The 22,436-nt window shown below is 46.9% G+C and overlaps 1 protein-coding gene across 1 annotated transcript in view; it reads left to right on the top strand.

Annotated features, from left to right (window-relative positions):
• Nucleotides 1-22,436, top strand: part of CAMKK1 (calcium/calmodulin dependent protein kinase kinase 1) — a gene marked incomplete at its 5' end in the record, with an annotated part of 62,266 nt that overhangs the window by 31,734 nt on the left and 8,096 nt on the right. Inside the window, 6 exons of the mRNA XM_082492866.1 lie at nucleotides 10,362-10,561; nucleotides 11,268-11,321; nucleotides 12,744-12,817; nucleotides 17,219-17,306; nucleotides 20,002-20,130; nucleotides 21,198-21,301. Coding sequence (XP_082348992.1) covers nucleotides 10,362-10,561; nucleotides 11,268-11,321; nucleotides 12,744-12,817; nucleotides 17,219-17,306; nucleotides 20,002-20,130; nucleotides 21,198-21,301 — 649 coding nt within the window. The remainder of the gene's footprint in view (nucleotides 1-10,361; nucleotides 10,562-11,267; nucleotides 11,322-12,743; nucleotides 12,818-17,218; nucleotides 17,307-20,001; nucleotides 20,131-21,197; nucleotides 21,302-22,436) is intronic.

Consider the following 22,436-nt stretch of genomic DNA (forward strand, 5'->3'; position numbering starts at 1 on the left):
GTAAAATGGGCCCTATGAAGGAAAGTCCTTTTCCTTCTGCTTGCAAGACTTCCCCAGCACTGACGGCATTGCACATACCCCCTTGTGAACTGGGGAGGCAGGCTGTCGTCTGTGTGTCCTAAGTACCACTGGAGTGGTCATTTCAGAATGTACTTAAGTGCTTTGGATGGAAAAGTTTTTTGCTGGATCATTGGTGTCATTAACTAAGGCATGTGCTTAAGCATCTTTGTGAATTGGGGATGTGTGCAATTACCTCCCTTTCCGCTTCTAACTTCCCTCTAGTCGTGCTTATCTGGGCTTATTTAAGCTTCAGTCTCCGTTCTAGTAAGGCAAACATTGCTTTCACAATGATCCTCAGCAGAAATAGATGTGCTGGATAGCGAATAGTCACCAAAGGAATTAATGGTTGTAGGAGGAGACAATCCTGAAAGCTGGAGGTGAGTACAGTGCTCCCCTGCAGAACCAGGCGGCTGCAGGTCAGCTCAGGGTGTGTCGGAGCTGGGACCCAGCAGCAGCACTGGCCAGGTGGGCATGTGGCCATGCACCCTACAGAATGCCTTCCAGCACCCCGGGATTGGTGGCTCAGGCATTTCCTCGGCCAAAGGTTGTGTTTTTATCTAACAGCCTCTTGTTCCATTCATTTGTCCAGTTCCTCTTTAAACTTGTGTAAATCTTTTTGTCTGCTACCTCCTAGTTACATACTGTGGGGTGCAGTTCCCATTTGGGGTTGCGTCTGATCATGCAGGTTTCAGCTGATGCCAGGAGTGACTTAAGAACAATCGTGCCCTCTCTGTGCCACCCCTGGTTTATAGACCTCAAACACATCTTAATTCGGGGTGGCTTTTCAAGGCTGTGGAGTGTCTGTGCCAAGTGTCCTTCCACTCCTTTCACCATCTGTTAGAAAAAGCAGTCCTGGAGCCCCCCAAGCCTTATTAACTGAGGGCACAACAGTATTTCAGAGTTATCTTCTACAGTAAATGTGGCTGAAAATACTGCAGGAGTTGACTTATTCCTCCATCCCCATCCCCCTCCCCCCCCCCTCAAAGCTTACAGGTTTGCTGGGAAAAGACAGTTATTCTGCTGTCTTATTTCTGATATCCTGGATATGGTGATACCTGAATACAGATTTGACTTGAGGGCAGTAAAATTTCCTTCTGGATTGACTGAATGGTAACTTATATTTGATAACTGCACAGTAAATGGGTTTGCTGAGTGAAGGTGAACTTGGTGTCATGCCAGTTTGCTTTGGCAGACGAACACTGGAAACCAGTACCAGGTGAAGCGTGAGACAGGAGGATTTTCTTCCAGTGTCAGGTTGCTGTCTCCTGGCCAGAAATGTTTTCTTTATTGTGAGCAGATGTTTGATTCAACACAAGAAGTAGATACCTTCAGCTCTTCTCCAGTGGCAGGAGACATACATGGGAGCTGCAGGAGAGCTGGTGAGAGAGAAGCGTACTCCATCAAAAGACATGAGGGATGTGCCATGCAGGTATCCCAGTTTTGTTTTAGAATTGGGACGCAAGTAGATTTGTTTAGTAGGAGCTGAAGTAAGGACTAATAATTAGCAAACAAAAGGTCTGTCTAAGCAGGTAGCCTGGCTGTGACACTAGCCAGGAGCAGACACTTAGCACACAACACGCACACAAGCTTGACCCAGGGGAAAACCCTGCTGACTTGCACAGTCAAGATGAAGCACAGCAGCTGTCCTTTCTGCTGTTTAGCTGCAAGCTCTGTATTTTATCTGGCTCATGAGAAGCTGAAACAATTGCTGTCAGCGTGGCTGAAAGGAAGAAAAAATGTTATTTCCTGCATTCTCTGTAGAAAAGGCACAATTTCCCTACTGCAACTGTGTCTAGGGAAACTAAGGGTGGGAATTCTGGTCCCCTTCTGAGAGGAATGCTTGTCTCGTCTGTATGAGCTATGGGGTTGAAGCTAAAGCTGTTGGGAAGTTACCTTTCCAGGAACAGTTCTCTGCAGGGTGTCTGTATGAGTGCCTGCAATGCTCTGGAGCCTGGTACGCTAAGCCTAGAGTAATAACGAAGTGCCTGATGTGCAGATGAAAACTGGCTTTTCTGAGATAAGACTTAATCTACTTGATCATCGATATGTGAGTATAATTTCCATTATCTTAAAAGGAAATTTAAGCAACAGCTGAGTCAACACAGGCTTGTGTATTCTGAAGAATAGCTACTGCAACATAAGCCCAGATTAGGTGCTCTCAAGCATCAGTGGTGTAGATGGGTTTGATCTGGTTGGCTCTTGGCAAAGGTGAGTTCCTCAGACCTCATATTGACGTGGGCCAGCAGAGTTGGGACACCAGTCTGTGATGGAGCTGCTGCATGCTCTCCTGTGACTCCCAGCTAGATCCATCTATACCTCTGTTCCCAAGTGTGGAATGGAGACCTGCTCCTTCCCTGCTCCTGCCTCTTGCCTGTGCAAGTTCAGAGCTGCTCAAAATGGAGCATGGCAGTGGGGGCTGCAACTACAGCTGCAAGGTGCTGGCTGTTATAAATGACACCACCAGGAGAAGAGGGGCTGGCTTGTGTTTTGTCACTTGCAGAGCTCTAGTTAAATGATAAAAATAATAAATAAAAAACCTTTCATGTAGCTGCAGGTGTTGCTGATACTGATCGATGAGGACTCTGTGTAAGAGTGAGAGTAATTAGCTGTTGGAAAAGATAAGAGATATGCTAGAGCCTCTTAAGGAAGATCAGGCAGGGGTTGGGGGTGGTTCTTGTTGTTCGATGCAGTTATGTGATTGTGCTTGGTGTTCAATGTATCCCAGGGCACAGACTGCACAGTACTTGCTGCACGTACCCTGTTTCCCACTTTCCCACTGGTCCCTTGATCACTGGCATGTGTGTAGCTGTGGCAGGAAGCTCTGCATGTCCTCTGTGACTGGTGATATGGTGTGCTCATGTGGGCTGGAGGACAGGTGTTGGCAAGGCTACGTCTCCATCCTCTTCCTGATTGCTTCCTACCAGCAGTATCCTATACCTTATCCCTTCTGCCAGGAGCATGGTGGGCAGAGGGGTGCTGAAGATGGACCACAAATAGAAGCTGAAGTCTTCCAAAGCACTTGGGCAGTGCTGAGTGTTGGGGTCCCCCTTTGTAAAACCTGGGCTGAAGCAACATATTCAAGTGGCAGAGTTTTGATGGATGCGGCAAGAGAGTGGCAAAGTAGTCACTGGAGCTGGGATCCTCGCCCCAGCTGCTACATGAAACCCCTGCAAAGAGCTGAGCATGGGAGGGGAGGTGCTCCCCTTGCACAATGCCCTTCACCCACATCCTTTGGCTCTTTATCAGTGGAGCATTGCAGACAAGTACAGAGGCTTGCTTCAAAGAGCAGGCTTCTGTTTTAAGCTCTGGTTGGTGGTGCAGTGTTTTCCTTGGGAGGGTGTTAAATCATTTCTTTGCTACAGGGGTGATGTGAGTAATACTAAGCAGACTCTGCAGTAGCACCATATGGATTGCTTTTTCCCATGAATGGGAATGGGATTCTGTTTTTAATCAAGTATAATTCACCATCAGCCTCAGTAAATAGCAGGATGTGTCAGTGCAGTGCAAAGTTTTACATGTATAATTTTTAAATGGGCTTTTAGCAAGTTAATATTAACCTGCTGGTGCTCTAAGGTTTCTGGAAGGGAATGCTGTGAAAGGCACCTTTTTTTAAAAGGACCAAGGAACATTCTTTCTAGCGCTCCTATCTCTGCTCCCTCTTGGTCTTCACTGGGCGTTAATCTAGGCAGACAGTTCCCATGCGTTTGCTTCTGAATGAAAAAGAAAGCCTATTTAGTCTCCGAATAGCCTGCGGTACCTAGAAATGAGGAGCATTTGTGAAACGAGTTGCACATTGTGGAAAAAGCTGGCTTGTCCTACCAAAGGCAGCCAAGAGACTGAACAGAAAGAAATTATGTGCTCAGTGAGGGTTTGCTAATGAGCAGTGACGGAACAGGGAGGCAGAGCGGCAGGAGACCTTCGGAGAGCCCAGGCAGGGCTGTGCTGCACACACAGGCAGGAGCCTGCTGGCCTAGCAGCAGAGATCCTTCCCAAAATCTGCCCCTTTCTCCAGCCCCATCTGCTGTACCACAGCCACTGAGGATTCTCCCCTGCCTGAATGCCGCTTTGCGATACAAGTGCCGCAGGATCTCTAAGCCACAGCATGGTTTACAGCCGTGTTGCTCCAGGACCTCGGCCCTGCCGAGGGGTACAGCTGAGTGGCGCGATACTCTTGGGGCAATGTGTGTGCTAACAGCAGTGATGATACTTAGCGTACTGGCTTTCTGCAAGACTTTCATTTTGTAGTTATTGAAGTCATTTGGCTCTGACTATCGCAAGCTTGGTTCTGCAGGGACGCTGACCCCAGTTCAGAGGTGCATAAGCCTATGCTTTCTTTTAATACCATTCCCACGTCACCTGCTGGCTTTTCGCAGAGATGATGTTCAGCATGTGCCAAAGCAGTGCCCAAAATGGGCATGTTTTGTGACCTGGAAGTACAAGCTAGTTGCCCATTCCCTATGCAGTCAGCACCCAGAGTGTTTGCAGGCTTGAAGGCATCTGGATGGCAGAGTACCACCAGGCAGTTGTGACAGCCTCTTGGCATTTAAAGACACTGTCTTGTTGTCTAGGGCCAAGGATGAGATACCGTGTTAGTGGTGCTGATGAAATTGAGAAGTGGGTACAGGCTGCCTGAAACTGTTGAAAGGATGTGAGTAATCCAGGTGTGCTGCTGGGGAGGCTTTCAGAGAGTCCTTCCTGGGACAAGGTCTGCTGTAAGGACCAGCTGCAAGGTCACAGGTATCTTTTCATGTAGCTGCAGGTGCTTTTTTTTTTTTTTTTTTTTTTTTTTCCTGCCCCTGTTGGGAAGGTGTGAAAGCCAGAGAAGTGGGCAGCCCCCGCATGGCACGCTGCACATCCTCACTGCTCTGAGAAACTCTGGATTACTGTTTTGTACATAAACACAAATTATTGTATCCATGCTGCTAATAGCAACTGAATTAAAATACATTGTAATGAAGAAACAAAACAAAGCCCTGAAAAGCCAAATTTTCAATGAGACCTTTTAATTTGGGTAGTTGTTTCATATGGGCTCAAATTTGAACACCTGAATACGGGTTCATCCCAGCTGCTGTGGGCAGTAGGTGCAGTATACCTGCTAGAGCCTCTGTCTGAAATCGAGGACAGAGGAAGATGGTCCTTTCCCAACTGTTGCTCGCACCCTGAGTGCTCTGAAACCTCCTCTGAGTTATATCTATCCACCACATAGCGTCAATTTTCAGCAGGCTTTTCTTGGGTGTCTGTGCTCCATGCCCAAAGTCAAGAAACAGTCTAGACTTTTAGGCATGATTTCCCTTGTTTCTGAGCACCCTGGGGCTCCAGAGTTTGACTAAGCCCAACTTCAGATGGGCTTGGTCAAGCTTTCTAACACAAGTTGTGATGAAAATGTTGTATGTGGGCCCTCACCTGTCCTGCCTGCTTCATTCATAGAGTGGCTGTGAAGTTTTTAGCAAACACATATTTCTAATGTGCTTTGGGATCTTTGCCTAGATGATGCTTTAGAAATCCATGGGATTGTTACTCAGATGCAAATAGGCTTGAAATACTGTTACCTTTCCACTGAAGTGAAAGATGGGTCTAATAAAACTGAATTTAATGGAGCGCTGCAGAATCAGATTCCTCCTAACAGTTCTGTAATATCTTACATGGTTTCATTTTCATTATGAAGAGGTATTGATCTATTTTTTGAGCCTGGTCTGTCAGCACAGAAAGTGCATAGCATCTCAGAAGTTGTTCCAGAGAGCTGCTGACCTCTGCTGTAAGAGCAAAATCCTTTCCACGTAAAAGCAACTTGTGGGACCATTTTGTCAGTTTGCCAAAGCAGCTTCAGTAAAGTGCTCTGCTTTGGCCAGCTCAGCATCGATTTTAACCTTGGGAGGGAAGCGGACAGGTACATTTGCATGGGAATGACTGTTTTTTGGCTGTTGATGTCCACCTTGTGTGTGGCATACAGGTCATGGGAGGGGAGAACCGATGGGATGATCCTTCCCAAGGCTGTGTTCATCCAGTACTTACATCCCTGTGGCTGGACAGTGTGGATCTCAGGGCAGTCTTGCTGGAGCCGACATCTGCCTGCTTTGTGACTTTTTTTGTAATGTTGGAAGCAAAATAGGCAACGCCTCGTTGTGGCCAGTCTCTTTGAGTAGGACACGGAGTAGCTCAAAGTTCCCTCTGGAAAGCATGGACTCAGCTTAGGGGTTCCCAGTTCCCCATGGTGAGAATTAAGAGAAGGTCACGTGTTCATTTGAAAGAAAATCCCCAAACACTCATGGAGCAAATGTAGATGTGGTGATACAGATATTTAGTTTATGGTCCTTGAATGCGCATTTGGGGTTTTATTTGTGTTGAAAGCGCTTTTCCTTCTCTACTGTGCCTGATGCAGCCCTGCTGCTGTTCCCTAGTGGCTGTGTCACAACGTGTCCTTAGTCCCAAGGATGGGACAAGAGTTTTGTTTCTGGGACCTCTGGTCCTGGCTTCCAGTGACACTGAAGAGCAATCCTAACAAAGTTGCCTTTCCTACCTGCTGCTCTTATGTCTACAGAGGGAAGGAACTTGCTCCCAGATGCTTAGGGCTGGTAAAATTAGAGGCCTAATTTGTGATTGTGTTTGACTGTGGCTATCACCTGCTCCCCTTGGGTGACTCCATGGGTTGTGTGGCTGTCCCTTCAGTACAGTCATTAGCAGTCTGGAGGGTATCATTAGTGGTAGGCTTTTATTTCTGAGACACTTAGCTCTCCCTCTGGAGTTCTGCAGGGATAACACCACCTTTTCCTCTGTGTGTTGTGCTGGAAATGCAGATCATGCTGGTTTAACAAGTACCTTCCCTGCAAGACAGCTCTGTCCCTGGGCTCGTTTCACAGTGTGTGTCACTGCAGGTACGTCCTGCTGCTCAGCCAGTCAGCCTTTGGCCAGCCCTGCTGAATTAACTTTCTTGCTGTTCTCCCCGCAATGCGTTACCTGCAAGAGATCTGGACTTGCAACAGAAGTTAGTGGGTTTGAAAGTTTTTCTGCACTTAGTGGTGTTGATGTCCTGCAGATGAGCAGTCCTGCTTACTTTCTACAGCTCTCAAACAAGCCAATATTTTTCCTATTGCTTACAAGTGGACTTGAGAATGATTTTGGGGGAAATCTTTTACTCTTTCTGCAGCTCTGTATTGTGCTGAACTGTACCAGTGGCAAGGCACAGCACAGGAGAGGATAAGACCATGCATTTTGAAGGCTGAAGCCCATTTTGGATAGCTGTGCAGGAGAGGACACCCACAGCAGCTGGCAGACAGGGACTTTAAGAGTTGTATTTCTTTGGAGCAGAAAAGCAATTTCAGATTGCCTTCATCAGGTTAACAGCTCCATACCAAATCATTTCTTGGCAGATGTGAGCTCCTGCTCTTACAATTTTTATAGCTGTGGTGGAGCCTCGTTCATTTACACCAACTGGGACTTGGTGCACAATTCTTGTCTTCCATCCTTCTCCCTTCATGGCTACTGCCTCTGCACAAGGCAGCTGGGTAGGGGAGAGGATTTGCAGATAGCATAAGTCTTTTGAGCCAACTGGCACAAGACTTTTGTTACATTCACCCAAACAGCATGGCAAAGCAGCACAGTGTATGGGTTGAACACTACTCTCGGCATCGCCACTCCTGATCTGGCCAGCCACTTCCCCTCTGTGCCCATCTCCTTCCTATCCCAGTTTGTTATTATTTAAATCGGGGGCCAGGTTTGCAGAAGCGCCTGGCTGACACTGCATTGCAAAGCCCTGGGATGTGTCAGGCTCACTTCTGAAAGCTCAGCCTGTGCTTCTTTGCCCCACAGGCACTTGTGCTAATTTTCTCCTGCGAGCAGTCGAGGTCAGAGACTGTCACTGTCCCATACGCTCATGTCAAGCATGTGGATGTTCTGGTCTGGAAGGCCCAAATGTTTGTTGGCCCAAGTGTTTGGCTTAAATTTTTGCAGAGGATGTGTTTTCTTATTTTGTTGTTCAACATTCATATTTTTCCTGTGTCTAACAGTCAGCAGTGCCCAGACCTGCTGGGTACCAGGCTGAGATGGGCACTGAACAAACACAGAGCATCTGGCAAATGGCCCGTGTTTTTCCTATACTTCTATTAGATTGCGCAAAGGCAGGGAATGTGTTTTACAAGACTAATAGTTATTTGATACGCGAATTGGTTTGTGGCTTTGTCTGGTGGGTTTTTTTTTTCCTTCCCTGTATGGAAGAAATGATAAAAAGAGTAGAGTACCTGCTTGCCTAGTGTAACTCACTCAATTTTCACAGACTTAGCTCCAGAGATGTACTTGTATGGCCCACGTATATTGGTGGCCTGTATTTTTTTTTTTTTTTTTGAGGCATTGGGAATTTTAGCCCTGTGGTATCAGACATGATACCAGCCACCTGCCTGAAAGGAAGCTCATCTCCTGAGGGGAAACTTCACTCCCTGCCTTGCTTTTTTTTTGCTCTCCCTATATTACCATAATGAAATGTCAGCTTGCCACCAGCTTTGCTGTGGAGCAGATGTCTTCGCGTAATTACTGTTGTTGCAGGGTTTTCAGTGTTTATCCTGACTGTCTAGCTGGGCTGTTACAGCATTAACTGGCTCACATCACAGCGTGGCCATGCAGTTGCTGCATATCTGGAAGAGGATGTAAGCGCCAGTGTTCCCCGGTGAGTTTGTGTCTGCTGGGTCTCCGGATCAGTTCTTCAATGCGCCAAGGACAGCATCCCCCAGCAGTGCTTTAAACTAAGGAGAGGTCCTTGCAGAAAACGTGTCTGCAAGTGTGGCTTCTTCTCGGACACAGCCTGCTGGAAAGCTGGCTTGAAAAGAGCAGAAGTGTTACATGGAGTTTGTTCTTTCTTGGTCCTAAAACACAAGCTGGGATGCTCCATAGGGCAGGCTGCTCTTGTGGCAATGTGTTGACCAGGTTTGTACAGCAGGAAAGGGTTAGACCAGTGTTCTCCCCCACCCAAATGCATATTTCATAAGTGATATGAATAGTGCTCATGGGGAGGTATAAAAACAAATGTGCTCTGTTTGCAAGAAGGAAATGTGAAAATGGTGGTTGGGGCCAGGGGAGGAGGGAGGCTGTGAGGGGTCCTGTTCCCCTGGGAAGGGCACTAAAGACTTAAAGGACTTCCTCTCCTGTTCAGTAAATTCCTCGTGGGTTTTCTACAGTTCTGCTTTTGGGGTCATTTAGTGTTCTGAAAGTTGGGGTGGTTTTGATTTTTAAATTTGTTCTCCAACTTCTCAGAAGTGGGCCACTTTCCTACAGCTCCCTGCTGCTGCTTCACTCAGCGGTGCAGAAAGGGCTTTCTTGCAGCTGCAATATTGTTTCCCAGATAGCTTGTAACAAGAAGGACTTTTTTGTCATTGTTTTCAGTGCATCTCGGCCTCCAAGCTCTTTGCAAGTGTTTCTTTCATTTTGGACATAAAAGCAATTCAGCTGGTGGCCATGGTTGGCCTCGTGGAGCTCGGGCAGAGCTGGAGTCTTCGGAGCCTCGCAGAGCGAAGGGCCTTGTGTAGTAGCAGCCTTCTCTCTGAAGGGCTGCATGGCGGAGGTTTGGCCACGGCTCTGGGTGCAAGAGTGGTTGGAGTGGCTGGCAGCTTTGTGTGGTGGTGTGGATTTGGAGTGATACAAAACAAGTTGAGGTTGTTTCTCTATTTGTTGGCTTCATTGTGAAACATGGCTAAAGAGAGCACCTTTTTGGGGGTGCTGGCACCAACCAGCTGTTGATTGCTCCATGGTCAGAGGCATCTTCAGAGCTGGTTTCTGAGCTGTTGGCTGGCCTTGGCACTCGGCTGCTAGCTGCCTAAATATCTCCTCCGGGCCTGTTTCATTCTGCCTTTGGTTCTGCCCCCTTTGATTAGCTTTATGGCACTACAGTTTCAAAATAAATGAATTAAAAGCTAATTTCTTTATTTGGATCCCATAAACTTTTAATACAGCAAGTGGCCCCATCCATCAACTGGTCCGATGAGGCCAAACAAATCTGAAGGATCTGAGCGATTTCCTTCTCTAGCAGCTCTGCTCGGCCCCACTGGTTGAGCTGTTTCTGGGTTCATGTCCGTTCTTTGCATAATTACTGGTGATGGAAGTATGAGTGTTGTATTCTGGTGTACATCCCAGTGAGGCACCAAAAAGGAATGGCTACAGGAAATGCCATTTCTACTACATTATATTGCATATCCAGCAGCAGCTTTGAGTGGGGTGCCTGAGGTTGTGCCTTTATTTTCATCTTCCTGGAAAGGTTTCCCCTGGACGTGTTGGCTGCTGTGGCAGATCATGCTCCTGTTTTTGTTTGGTTTTTTTAGTGCACTACCAGAAGATCATTCACCGGGACATCAAGCCTTCCAACTTGCTCTTAGGAGATGATGGACATGTCAAAATCGCTGATTTTGGAGTCAGCAATCAATTTGAAGGGAACGATGCCCAGCTATCCAGCACGGCAGGGACACCAGCGTTCATGGCACCGGAGGCCATTTCAGACACTGGCAAAAGTTTCAGTGGAAAGGTAGGTTTTTGCTCAGAGTCTTCTGGGACCTCCAAGTGTGGCGGCACAAAGGGCAGCACCACACTTGCATTCTTTAAGTGTTGCCCACCCAGGAATTGTGGTGGAGATTGGCGTGGTTAAGTAAAACCAAAGCTCTGATTCTGTGTTCAGTCCAGTACAAACTCAGATTGGTCGTTCTCTGGAGTGGGCAGACTTTGCTGTGGATCCCTGCCCAGACAGGAGCCATGTTAGAGCCCTTTTCCTGCCCAAAGGGAAAGGAGGAAACTCTTGATTCCCTTCCAAAATAATCAAGAGGCACTGGGAGCTGCTGGGCACCAAGGTCATATCTTGATCCTCTGAAAGTGAGGGGCACTGCTGAGTGCTGTAATGCAGACATGGGGATAGAGTCTAATGGGGGTTTTGTGCCTGGGAGAAGACTTGTGAGGTTCAGCCTTGAGTGATGTAATCTCCTGTAAAGAAGGGACTGCTTGCCGGTCACCGCGCTCCACAACAAGGACAAAGGAGGCAAGGTCTGGCCCAGCACAGTCCTCATTCCCCAGGCAAGCTACAGATGCATTTAGGAGCCCAACTGCAGAGAGACTCTGCACAGTAAAATACAAAATGTTAAATGCATACAAATAATGTTCTGTGAATTAGTGGGAAAATCCAGCTCATTCAGATCATCTGTGTTGCATCTCATTTACTGCCTGCACATGCTTTCTTTCAGGCACTTGATGTATGGGCCATGGGAATTACGCTGTACTGCTTTGTTTACGGGAAGGTAAGCTGCCTTTCAGATGCTGGAGCCCTGCATGGGAGCGTCTGCCTGCCTAGCTTTTGACTCATTCCTTTCCAAATAAAGGCAAATATTAGGAACAAAGACCTACCTTCTGCAAGCTCCCATTTTCCCCAATCAACCTGTGGGTGAGAAGGGGCTGACATTGTGATCTGTAGAAAGGATGGGGTTTAGAGTTGGCCTCTGTACTCAGAGCAGGTGTTTGTGCTACAAACCCAGAGCAGCATCAGTAGCACCAACAATGGTTTGTCGGGGACTTGTCCATATTGCCTGTATTTAGTAACAAGTCAGATAGAACATGGAGAGGGGCATAAGTTTGATCCCAAGTCACTGCAGCACTTTAGCAAACCAGATTACAGAAAGCTCTTGTCTGCCAGAGCTGAGCTGGGCCAGATGGAGACTGCTTTGGCAGAGCCAGCTCTTCAGAGCTGCCTTCTGCAAATTCCATGTCCTGTCATGGCTTTTCTTCTCTCCTGTGGCTCACCCATGCTCTCCCAGGGTGAGCAGTACAGCAGATACATGTGGTCTGTGTATGCAGTATGTTACCCTGAACCTCCTGTCCAAGCACAGACCAGTGCAGACCCCACCCCACAAGCATAAGGCATCCAACTCAGGGGTGAGAAGTGGCTGGGGGAAATAGCAGAGGCAGAGCCATCTTCGTTTCTGGCATGATACTCCTGACTTAAGTCAGGATGGAAAAATATTCTCTGACCCATGTCTATAATGATGTCCTATTTGGGCCAAATCCTCAGCTGAAAGGGTATAACCTTGGTTTTATATTCTGGTGTAACCTCATGGTAATATTACTTCTCTCTGTGGCAAGCGCTGGAGGAAAGAAGGAGGAAATATAAAACCAAGCCCAAGGACATGTTTGGCTGTTCCATGTGTTCCTGTACAGTAAATATTGTGCATTTTATACCTATTTGATATTTTAATCTGGCCCAACAGGCTGGGACAGGGCCCACCAGCAGCCTACAGCCCACTAAAACAAGTGTAGCTGCTCCTTCAGTTCTGACGCAGATGTTGATAGGGCCTGTGAATATGTTGCTCCTGCATCCTCCTCGGTATTCACCACAGCTCAGTTAACTGCCTCTCAGTCCTGCCTGCCCTGCCACGTAGGAAGAGCCAGAATCTAGATCTAAATGAATCCAGTGTAAAAAGTCGTGCTGAAGAGAAATATGCTTTGAATCCATATATCTGAATTTACAATAGAAAAACGGGTATTTCAATAGTAATACCTAGCTCCAAATGGTGGTTGTCACACAGAGACCTCAAAGCAGTGATACAAGCCAGCCAGTACCAGGATCTCCATTTTTCAGAGAGAGTAAACTTCTGTTATGTGAATGACAAATGCCTAAGCGGTGCCAAGATCTCCGACAACTGGAAAATCTTTTGTTTGTTTTACAGTGCCCTTTTATAGATGAATATATTCTGGGTCTTCATAACAGGATCAAGAACAAGCCTGTAGAGTTCCCAGAAGAGTAAGTAAACTTTACTCAACTACTGTAAAATAAAGTTCAGTTTTCAGCATTACTCGCTGTGCAGCATAAATGCTGGTAGGTCACCACAGAGGGACAGACAAGGGCAGGTGAGGCCCTTCACATGGGATTTGTACAGATGTTGTCTAAGCATTACAGCTGCTTCTGCTGCTCCTGTGTCCATGTTGTGCAAACAGGGGCTAAAGGAAATGGCTCCTGAAATCTTTGAAAGTGGAGGGGTTTCAGTATGGGTCTAGGGAGTTCTGCCCCAGCTCTTGACCCTGGAGATGCTGGAAGTGTGGTTTGCTTGGGGTTTTGTTTCTCCCATGTGGTAGCCACTGGAATGACTCAATGTATTAGTTTTCAAAAACAGTGTGGTTTATAGACCTTGGTCTCAGTCTAAGAACACATGCTGCTTCCATGGATTTACCTTGGAGCTGGAGGAAGTGTCTGATGGAAGGAGGCTTATCCTGAGATGCACAACCATGGCTTGGTGTGTCCCCACTCCACTGCCTCCTCCAATGCACTCCAGGAAAATATGGGTTTGTTTTGTGTGCTGGCAGAATGGGGCTACTTATGAAAAAAACAGAAATTAATTTCCCTGTTTGATATTGAGAGGCTGCCCCCTACCTCGCTTTGGTCAGTGAAGGAAACCCCTGTTGGCCACAGCCAGAGCTGTGTGGTGGAGACTACTGGGCTGTGTTAGGTGGGATGGCCGGTTGCACAGTCACAGTGCGTCCTCTAACCCGCACCAGTGCACTCGGCGGTGTGGGGGGACAAGCCAAGGCCACTCTCATGCCACTTGGGCAGTGGGAAGCTCAGCGTTGAGGCGCTGAGTGATGAGTGTTTATGGTCTTGTCAGATGAGGCTGGCAGGAGATGATTACACTCGATACGTGCTCAGTCTCTGCCACTGTGCCTTTCCCTTCATGTACTGGCCACTCCTCAGCACTTATCTTCAGGCCTCTGGTGACTTTATGTTGGTGATTAATTTGTTTCTCATTGCTATCAGATGAAGTAGCCAAAGTTGGACTCTTTATTTTCCTTCCAAAATCAGCACAGTAGTCAGGCAAAGAATTTTTAACCTTCCTGATCCAATTGCTCCTCCTAATAAAAACATAGAGATAAAATGACTTGATTTAAAACATGCATGAAGAAATTAACTCTAATGAAAGGCACATCTAGTATTAGAGAGGAAGGGAGGGATGTTGTCAGGTAGTCCGTGATACATGCACATATCCACCATTTATTACATGAATTTTTTGTGAGATGCACACTGAATTTTTAGACACCTACAGCCAAGGGCTGGGCCTCTGCTTTGGCAGTCCTAGGCTTCCTTCTGAGTCTGCTGAAAGCAGTGGGTGCTCAGGCTGTCCGATTTTAGGCATTTGCTTTAGATGGGATGACTCATGCTCTGGGCTCCATGGGCTGTATTAATTACCTCTCCATTGACTATGAAGCACAGCCACTGCAGATAGTTCAGATGGAGCCATCTCTGCTCAGGCTGGTGGAGCCCACACTGAGGACTGCGTGGAGCACACCTCCCAAGGATCTGTGGCCACAAGGTCGGGTCGCTTGTTAGATGGCAAACGCAGGCCCCCGTCATGGGCATGGAGCAATTTTGGCAAGCCAGCCCTGTGGCGTTGGTGAGGTTTTACAGCTAACCAGGCTTCAGGCATCAAGAGCAGGAAGGCTGCTCATGCCACATTGCCGTGTTCCCACTAGTGGTTCTGCAGTTGGGGCAGGACTCTTTGTCTTGACATCACTGCAGAAAAAGAAGTTGTTTGTTTCCCTGGCAGTCTTCTCTGTGCTTGCTTGCGTCCTGGCAAAATGCCCGTCCTCTCTCAGCCATCAGATATTTGGGTTAGCAGTCAGTTTACAAGTGACTGTTCCCATCTGTCTCTGCAGTAAGTTATTAACATTTAATGGGCTAACTGGGTTGTGCTAAGAACCTTTTCTTCATTCAGACACTTCCTTCAGTGATAATTGGGATGCATGATTTATTTGGATTTCTCAGTGACCTGCTCTCCCAGTCTAAAAAAAGCTGCACCCCTCGTTAGGTTATTGGAGGAGCAGAGAGTTACTGGGTGTTGATGGCTGTCTAAGCTACATCCATTTGTTAAAGGCAGTTACAGAGAGGCAAATAAAGCTGGAATTCACTGGACTGGATCCACCCTGACCTCCCACAGAATTAGCACCTCGCTACAGTTAGGAATATTTTGGTTTCAATTTATTTCACCATGGCTACAAAAGACACATTCCTCTTTGCAGACAATCCATGGAAACTCATTGCCTGTTTCCTGACAACCTTTAGGACAGAGATGGAGCTGACTGTGTTGGCGTCATTGTCCCTTCCCTTCCCTTAGAGACGCTGGGATAAATATTTATCGCTCTGGAGTTCTTACTCATGTCAATGAGTCCTTGGCTTGACGCAAGGTAAATGCGGTTAGCTCACTCCCTGATGATCCTGGCATGACTATAAAGTAACCTGGAGAAGTTTCTGTCCAAACATGTATTAAAAGAGACAGAAGCTCTGTGTAGTCCCTCCTGGCAAAGAGCTGAAGTCCAGGACAATGTTCTCTGACCTGCGGGCACCCTGTAAAAGGATCTATGGTGCTGGCAGCCCTCCCAAATGGGTGCTGAGCTCTGTGATACCTGGCCTTTTCCTGAGAGCTGTTACAGGACTCTGACTGTGAGAAATTCCAGATAGCGCAGGCTTTTCAGATGAAAAATGCCATTGGGTACAACATGCACCATGGCAGAGCAGAGAGAAGGAAAAATGGAGAGAGTGATATGGTCTGTTACCTGGCAATAACCCGCCTGAAATTTTGTGATCCTGTTTACAGGGTTTTTCCTTATGATGTTAATCCTACGTTGTGTAGAAAACAATCTGGTGTGCAGAAGTTTTAGGTGATTATATGTTCTATTTCTTCTATTTTAAATAAAGCTGTTGCAGTTTGGCACAGATCTGATATCAAGTATTTTAAAAACATCATCTCACCTGCATCTCAGTGTGTTCCTCCTGTAGGAGTCTGTTTATTCTGACCTGCTAAATGCACTGTCACTCCCCATAGCTGTTCCTCTGTGCCTGGAGCCCATTTCCAGAGCAGCACAGTTCTTCACATACCTACCTAAATCATCACATGCAGTGCAGCCTAGGAAACGGGAAGTCTCTGAAGACTCATCCTGCCATTCCCCTTGTCTGGGCTGTATTGCCTGTGTACTGCAGGCCCTTGACGCAACTCTGAAAGTGTTCAGACTTTAAACCAAACCCACTTTCTGCCCCTTCCCACTGAGCGAGCAGTGTTTCCTTGTGGTTGTTTAAGATCACGTAACCAAAGTCCCTGTAAAGTATTCATAAATTATTAAACAGCAGCTCTGTTTTCATCTGACTAATATCCCTTACTGTGATGTGGTCTTCAATTAGGTTTATGATGGTTTATTCCCCCCTCTGCTTGCGAGGGGTGCAGAGGAGGTGAGCACAGCACCTGGTCCTCATCAGTGTTTTCAATCTGAAGTCCAACCCTGCTGGAGAGTTACATTTTATGCTGCCAGATCCCATCTCCATGCAGAAATGCAGCTCCTCAAAAGTCATTTGTGATACCAACTTTCAACTGCCTAATATGATTCTGTCATACACTGGCATTTTATTTCAGTAGCACTTTGATCATGCAGATCATGTGTGTTTTAAAGACATTGCCTGCATCATTAGCAACAGAATTCATTGAAGCCTTTGGACTGTAGGGACAGACTGCAGGACCAAGGGCTCTGTGTGAATAGGGTGGCTTCTGGGTTGAGGCAGATGCATTTCTCTTTTAGTCGTATCTGTTCATTCCTTCCTTTTGTTACCCCAGGGCTGAGCTGTACAGGTAGGAAATACCAAGTTACCAAACTGGCTGCCATCAGTCTTCATGGAAGCAATTTAATTAACACAATCTGTAAGCTTAGCTGGAACTCTAATGTCAAATGGGGATGTTTCTTCCAGCGTGTGGTTGCTTGTGATGCAGGTTCTGCATATCAAGTTGTGCCCTTCTTGTATCACAGAGCCCAGCTCCAGTTCTGCCCTCAATAACATGTTGTCCCAAAATCTTTTCTCTGTAACCCTCCTGTAATGTGTTGTCTTCAAAAATGTCCGAAGACCCATTTGCCTGATCCCTTGTGCTGCCTTTTGAGTGTGTGTAGCTGTGTTAGTTGGCAGAACAGGATAACCAAACCCCATAGCAGTGACCGTGTTGCCTGAGAAGGAGCCAATCCAACTAGACCTTCCTTTCACAAGCTGGGTTTGCAGAGAAATACCTTCTCAGCCGACCAGATTCTCTACAGAGTAACCTCAGTAAGGTCTATGCATGCCTTGAGCACTTACAATTCCCCTGTTAACTGTATACTTGCTATTTTCTTTACTCAGGGCACAGATAAGTGAAGAGCTCAAGGAACTGATCCTACGCATGCTCGATAAAAATCCAGAAACAAGGATAACAGTCCCTGAAATTAAGGTAAATTGGACATTGATGTTATACTTTTTTTTTGTCTCAGATGATTTTGTTGTTCCTTTGGTACTTTCTAATGAGGCGGAGCTGTTCCCGGTGTTTGTTTTGGGACCTTTCTCTGGCATACCGCCGTGGAAAGGGAGAGTGTTCATTTTGCAGCATGTAACAGCTCTGTCACTGCTGTTTGCTTGGGGAATATTGACAAAAGCTTTCTTGTTTACTTATTTAAATTAAAATTACTCAAAAGCTGACTGATCCTCGGCAAATCCCCAGGAGAATCAACACTGTCCTGGTGACTGCTAGCTGTAGAGCCTGTGCTGTCACTGTGTTACAGGGGCTGGAAGCATGTTCTTTGTCTGGTGCCTGTGTGGTCAACGGCCCCAAGGCAGCACATTCGTTTCTATCAGCTTTTCTTGGGGGATGCTTATTAATACAGGGAACAACTAGGACTGGTAGAGCACAGTGCTTCAAAGGGTTTGGCTTCATTCTGGTTTTGCATGGGCTTTCTGTCCTCCTGTCACCCCTCACTGAGACCTCAGACCTGCTGGAGGCTCTTAAGTTTTCCACAGAGATCCATCAGCATCCTCTGTGGGGCATACAACTCTTCTCCAGTTTGTCTCAGGCCAACACCAGCACATTTGCTGCCAAAGCTGGCAGTAGGAAGGTTGAACTTTGAGAAGAAATGTGTTGCCACTTCCCTCCATGCCCAGGAGGCCACAGCCAGTGATGGTGGGAAGCGCTCTGAGCTGTGTTAAGTGATATCACTTGGCAGCTCTTGCAGGTACTTCGTGTGGAAATCTGAGCCCTGTAAGAACCCTGGGGAGAAGAGCAAAGCAGGGTGCTGGTTCTAATCCCTGGCCCTGCACTGAAAATGCTTGGTGTGCTTGAGGACTTGCATTTGAAACTGAAAAAACACGTGTGTCTTGAGCCAGGCTGGGCTCTGGGCTCAGCCCAGGGCCTTGAGTACTGCTTTTCTCACGTTCTCAACCAGGGAAACCATCCTATGAGAAGCAATAGAAAACGGGAGCTTTCTTCTGTTGTTCCCCCAAGTAAGATGATGGCCAAGCAGCTTCTTGGGAGAGGTGGCTGTGAGTTACTGCCACCATCACTGAAGGCCCTGGCCAGAGGAATCCAACCCAGAGAGTACAGGAGAGCCTGATATGTGGAGCTGATGCAATCCAGACAAGGAGATGGCATGCTCCCTCCATATTTGTATTCACAGACTAATCCCATGGAGCTTCTTTGCTCTGAAGATAGTATACAGCTGGCTGCATGGCATCAGAGCTCTAGCCTTGGCTTCTTGCATAGTCAGATATTTCTAGGCTGTTCCAGGCCACTGCCACCTCCTGGATTCCTTCCCTTTTTGTTTTCCCCTGTTTCATGATTCCTTTCTCTTCCTCTTTCACTTTCCTTACTTGTAAGATGAAATACTGACATGGCTGCAAATGATCTTCTGCTGGTGAGCATTAGCTCCATGCTGCTTCTTGTATGTGAATTTATAGTTGATAAATCTTCTTGTATTTATAGTTGATAAATCTTTGATGTCATCATTGAAGATAAGCATGGCAAAAGCTGGAAAGAGGCAGTAAAATTGTATAAGGGAGCTAGGCTGGGCAAATATCTTAACTGCTCTGACCAGCTGGGTTTGGAATTGTTGTTCACCATCAAAATAAATCAAGCAAATCGTTCTGTATGAGGAACATTGGACATATGTCTAGGTAGTCCTCTCTGTAGCGGAAACATTTGCAAGCTCCAGGTAGACTGTAGAGTTTGGTGCACTGCTTTCACTTAAGGCTGGACATGGTGATGTGCCTTTGAAAAGAGTTGTTATAAGCACAAGTAATGTTCTTTGGAAAATGCAACTTAAGTGCTGTAAAGCAGCTCATCGCTAAGCCCTTGGAGAATGCTCTAGATGCCTGCATCCAGCTCATTGGAATGGCAGTAGGCAGTAAGCATCCATCCCAATTAAACTCCTTGTCCTGGAGGGTGAGGCAGGCCTTTCTAGCACCAATACTGGAGGATGCTCTCTCTCACAGGCAGAACACCCAGCTTTGGATGTGGGTAGCAGAGACCCTTGCCCTGTCCTGCTGTCAGCTCTCTTCCACAGCAGCAGGGCAGCAACAGAGAGGTATGGTGGAAAACCACCTTCTTGCTCCTTTGTGTGGATGTGTAGAGGTTTCTGTGGTGTGCAGGTTGCCAGGTGTGTTATTTCACTATTTATGTAGGCAGAAAGCCATTCAAGTAGCATGAGGCTGCAATATTCAGATCCAAGTATTAAGCATCTAAGCCCTTGTTTGTGCAGATGCATAAATGATCTTGATTCTCCCAGGCAGAGAGCACGTGTAGCCCTAGATTGCAATGTGAGTATTGGAGGAAAAAGATGAAAAGGCTCTGGATAACTTAGATTTTCGAAGTGTTTCAAACTTGATTCAGAGGGTGCTGGGTTCCTCTAAGATGCTGGTTGGTGGGAGTTGGTGTGACAGCACTGGGTATTGGGGGATACCATCTGGCCAGGCACCAGATTGCAGCAATTTCCAAGGGAGCTGGTTGAGATGCATTGCTGGAAGTGGAAAATGGAGCAGTACCAACAGCTTACCCTCGTAATCAATCCTGTGCCCCCATTTCTCTCTCATTGTTGATATCATAGTGCTCTGCTGTAGAAGGGAGAACTACAGCTGTCTCTGTGTTCCTCCCAACACAGGTGCATCCATGGCTAACAAAGGGTGGTGAGGAGCCCCTGCCACTGGAGGAAGAGCATTGTACTGTGGTGGAGGTGACAGAGGAGGAGGTGAAGAACTCTGTGAAGACAATCCCAAGTTTGCCAGCTGTGGTATGTATAAACCACAACTGCATCCTCTGCATGGGTCAAGAGCATGGTACTTTGCTGAAGCTTTCAACTGGTGAAGGAGGCTTGGAGAAGGGTACATGTATGCTCCTGGCATGAGAAACTTGACCTTTCAACTCAGTGTGAACTCTCTGTGCCTCTGAGTACTGCGGCAGCCTGACTCTGCAGGGCCTGACCGTGTGAGCAGCCCTGTTTATATCTGTCTGGCTGCTCTTATGAGAGCTGTAGAGTCACACCCTCAAAGTATCTGGCATCGGGCATCCCAGAACACCAGAAGCATCCCAAGTGTGGTTTGTTTCATTAATCTAGGGCTTGCAAGATGCCTCATTTGGATCCTCAGAATGAAGGCTCCAAACCTGGAGGTGACCTCGCCAGAGAAGCAGGGAGAGGACAGCTGCCAGTGGAGTATATAGCTGGCACTTGCCTGCCAACCTTGGGGGACCACAAGTGTGTGTTCAGAGCTCTCTCGGCAGTCTGTGTGCAGCCTGTGTGGAGGTCTGATCTAGCCAATTACTATGATGCAGGTGCCTTTAGGGGTTCCTCATACTGGGGAGAGGGGTGCTGAGTACAACGAGGACCCATTTTCAAAGTTCTTGTGGTATGATGTTAATACAGACCCTTGCCTCAACAGCCAGCTGTGGGAGTGAAAACTATCCTTTCCCCTTGACAGCAGGATCTGTGCCTTTGCACCCGCAGGAGCTGTCAGCACCCTCTGCGCAGTGTCTGCCTGGGAGGACAGCCCAGGAGAGCTCTGGTGCCTCTTTCTTACTGCCTTGGACCACCATGAGTGGTAGGCAGTGGTCAGCAGCATCTGCTTCGCCTCTGGCTAGCAGTGGTGTGTGTCCAGGGGTCTGAGCTCACTGCCTGAGGGAGTGGCATTGTCACTGCCTGGAAGTGAGATAACTGTTCTGTGGGTTCCTTTGGTTTGTGCTCTAGCTGTAATGCTGTTAAACGTCTGTTGAATTAATAAAGAAGCTGTTGTTAGAATCCTTTGAACTAGCTTCAAGGAGTCACTCCTGCTGTTCTCACTGGTCCGTTTTTCTTCCTCAAAGATTCTAGTGAAGGCCATGCTAAGAAAACGCTCCTTTGGAAATCCGTTCGAAGCTCAGACGAGGCGGGAGGAGAGGTCCATGTCTGCTCCAGGGAACTTACTGATGTACGTATATACAGCCTTGCCTGGCACGTGCAGAGTAGAGGTATGTGGGGAGGATGAAGGAAGCGGTTTGTGAATCTTTTCTGTAGCCTTTAAAGACAAAACTCCCCTCCAAATCAAACGCTGAAGATAAAATCTGCCTCAAGTCCTCTAGGATTAAAATACAATGCATTAAAGCGGCCTAAAAACTCTTTTTATAGATGCAGTTCTCTCTCTAAGATGGGTTTGGCCTAAACGTATGTAAGGTGCTAAACGTGGGTCTGGTTTTTAACCTGCTAGTTTATAATATACTGTGATCGAAGATCCATTAGAGGTTGGTGAACTAAACTAAGTTAAATTAGAATCTAGCCTAGATACATATTGGAGGGTTTCATTCTTCTTTCTTTTTTATGGACAACAGAAAAGATACCAGATGAACAGTTTGCATGTTTTATAAAGTCAAAATCGGATGATGTGGTTTGTCTTTGGTCTGGGGCCCAAATCTGGGCAGAGACACCATGGAGACACATGGGCAGACAGTGGAGAACACTTTGACATTGCTTTTCTTTGGAGAAAACAAAGTATTTTTTCACACTGCCAGTTGTGAAATAGTGGAGCGCGTTGCAACAGGATATTTTGGAGGCTGGATATAAATGGCTATATTGGGATTAAAAAGGGAATAGACAAACTAATGACTACTAGATTCATCAACAGTTTTTAAACACAATAGTCTGGATGTACAGGGGTTGGGTGAGGATTCCTCTGTCCTGTACTTGGTTCTTACTCTTTCTCCCTCGTTTTTGTTACTGATCCGTTTCAGAGCCAGGATTCTGGACCATCAGTCCAGTTGATAACAGCTGGACAACTAGCCTGACCTGGGACAATTATTTTCATGTTCTTACCCCACAGAATCTGTATGACTGTGGTTCACAACAAAGCTGTGCTGTCCCAAAATGTCCTTTTCCACCCATAATCCCAGTACCATGCCTAGCAGGCTCCCATGAGGCTGTGCTAAGAGTCTCCCTGCAGCTTTGACAATGCATATAGAGGAGTCTGTCTCTCTCTCATGAGTGTGTGGGGATTTCAGGGCTCAGCTCAATTAAGGATGATGATGCTTTAGGGCCCAACTGTATCAGACACTTCAGTAAAAACTTTGCCT

Source organism: Vanellus vanellus (assembly GCF_965231255.1).
Source record: "Vanellus vanellus genome assembly, chromosome: 19".
NCBI lineage: Eukaryota > Metazoa > Chordata > Aves > Charadriiformes > Charadriidae > Vanellus > Vanellus vanellus.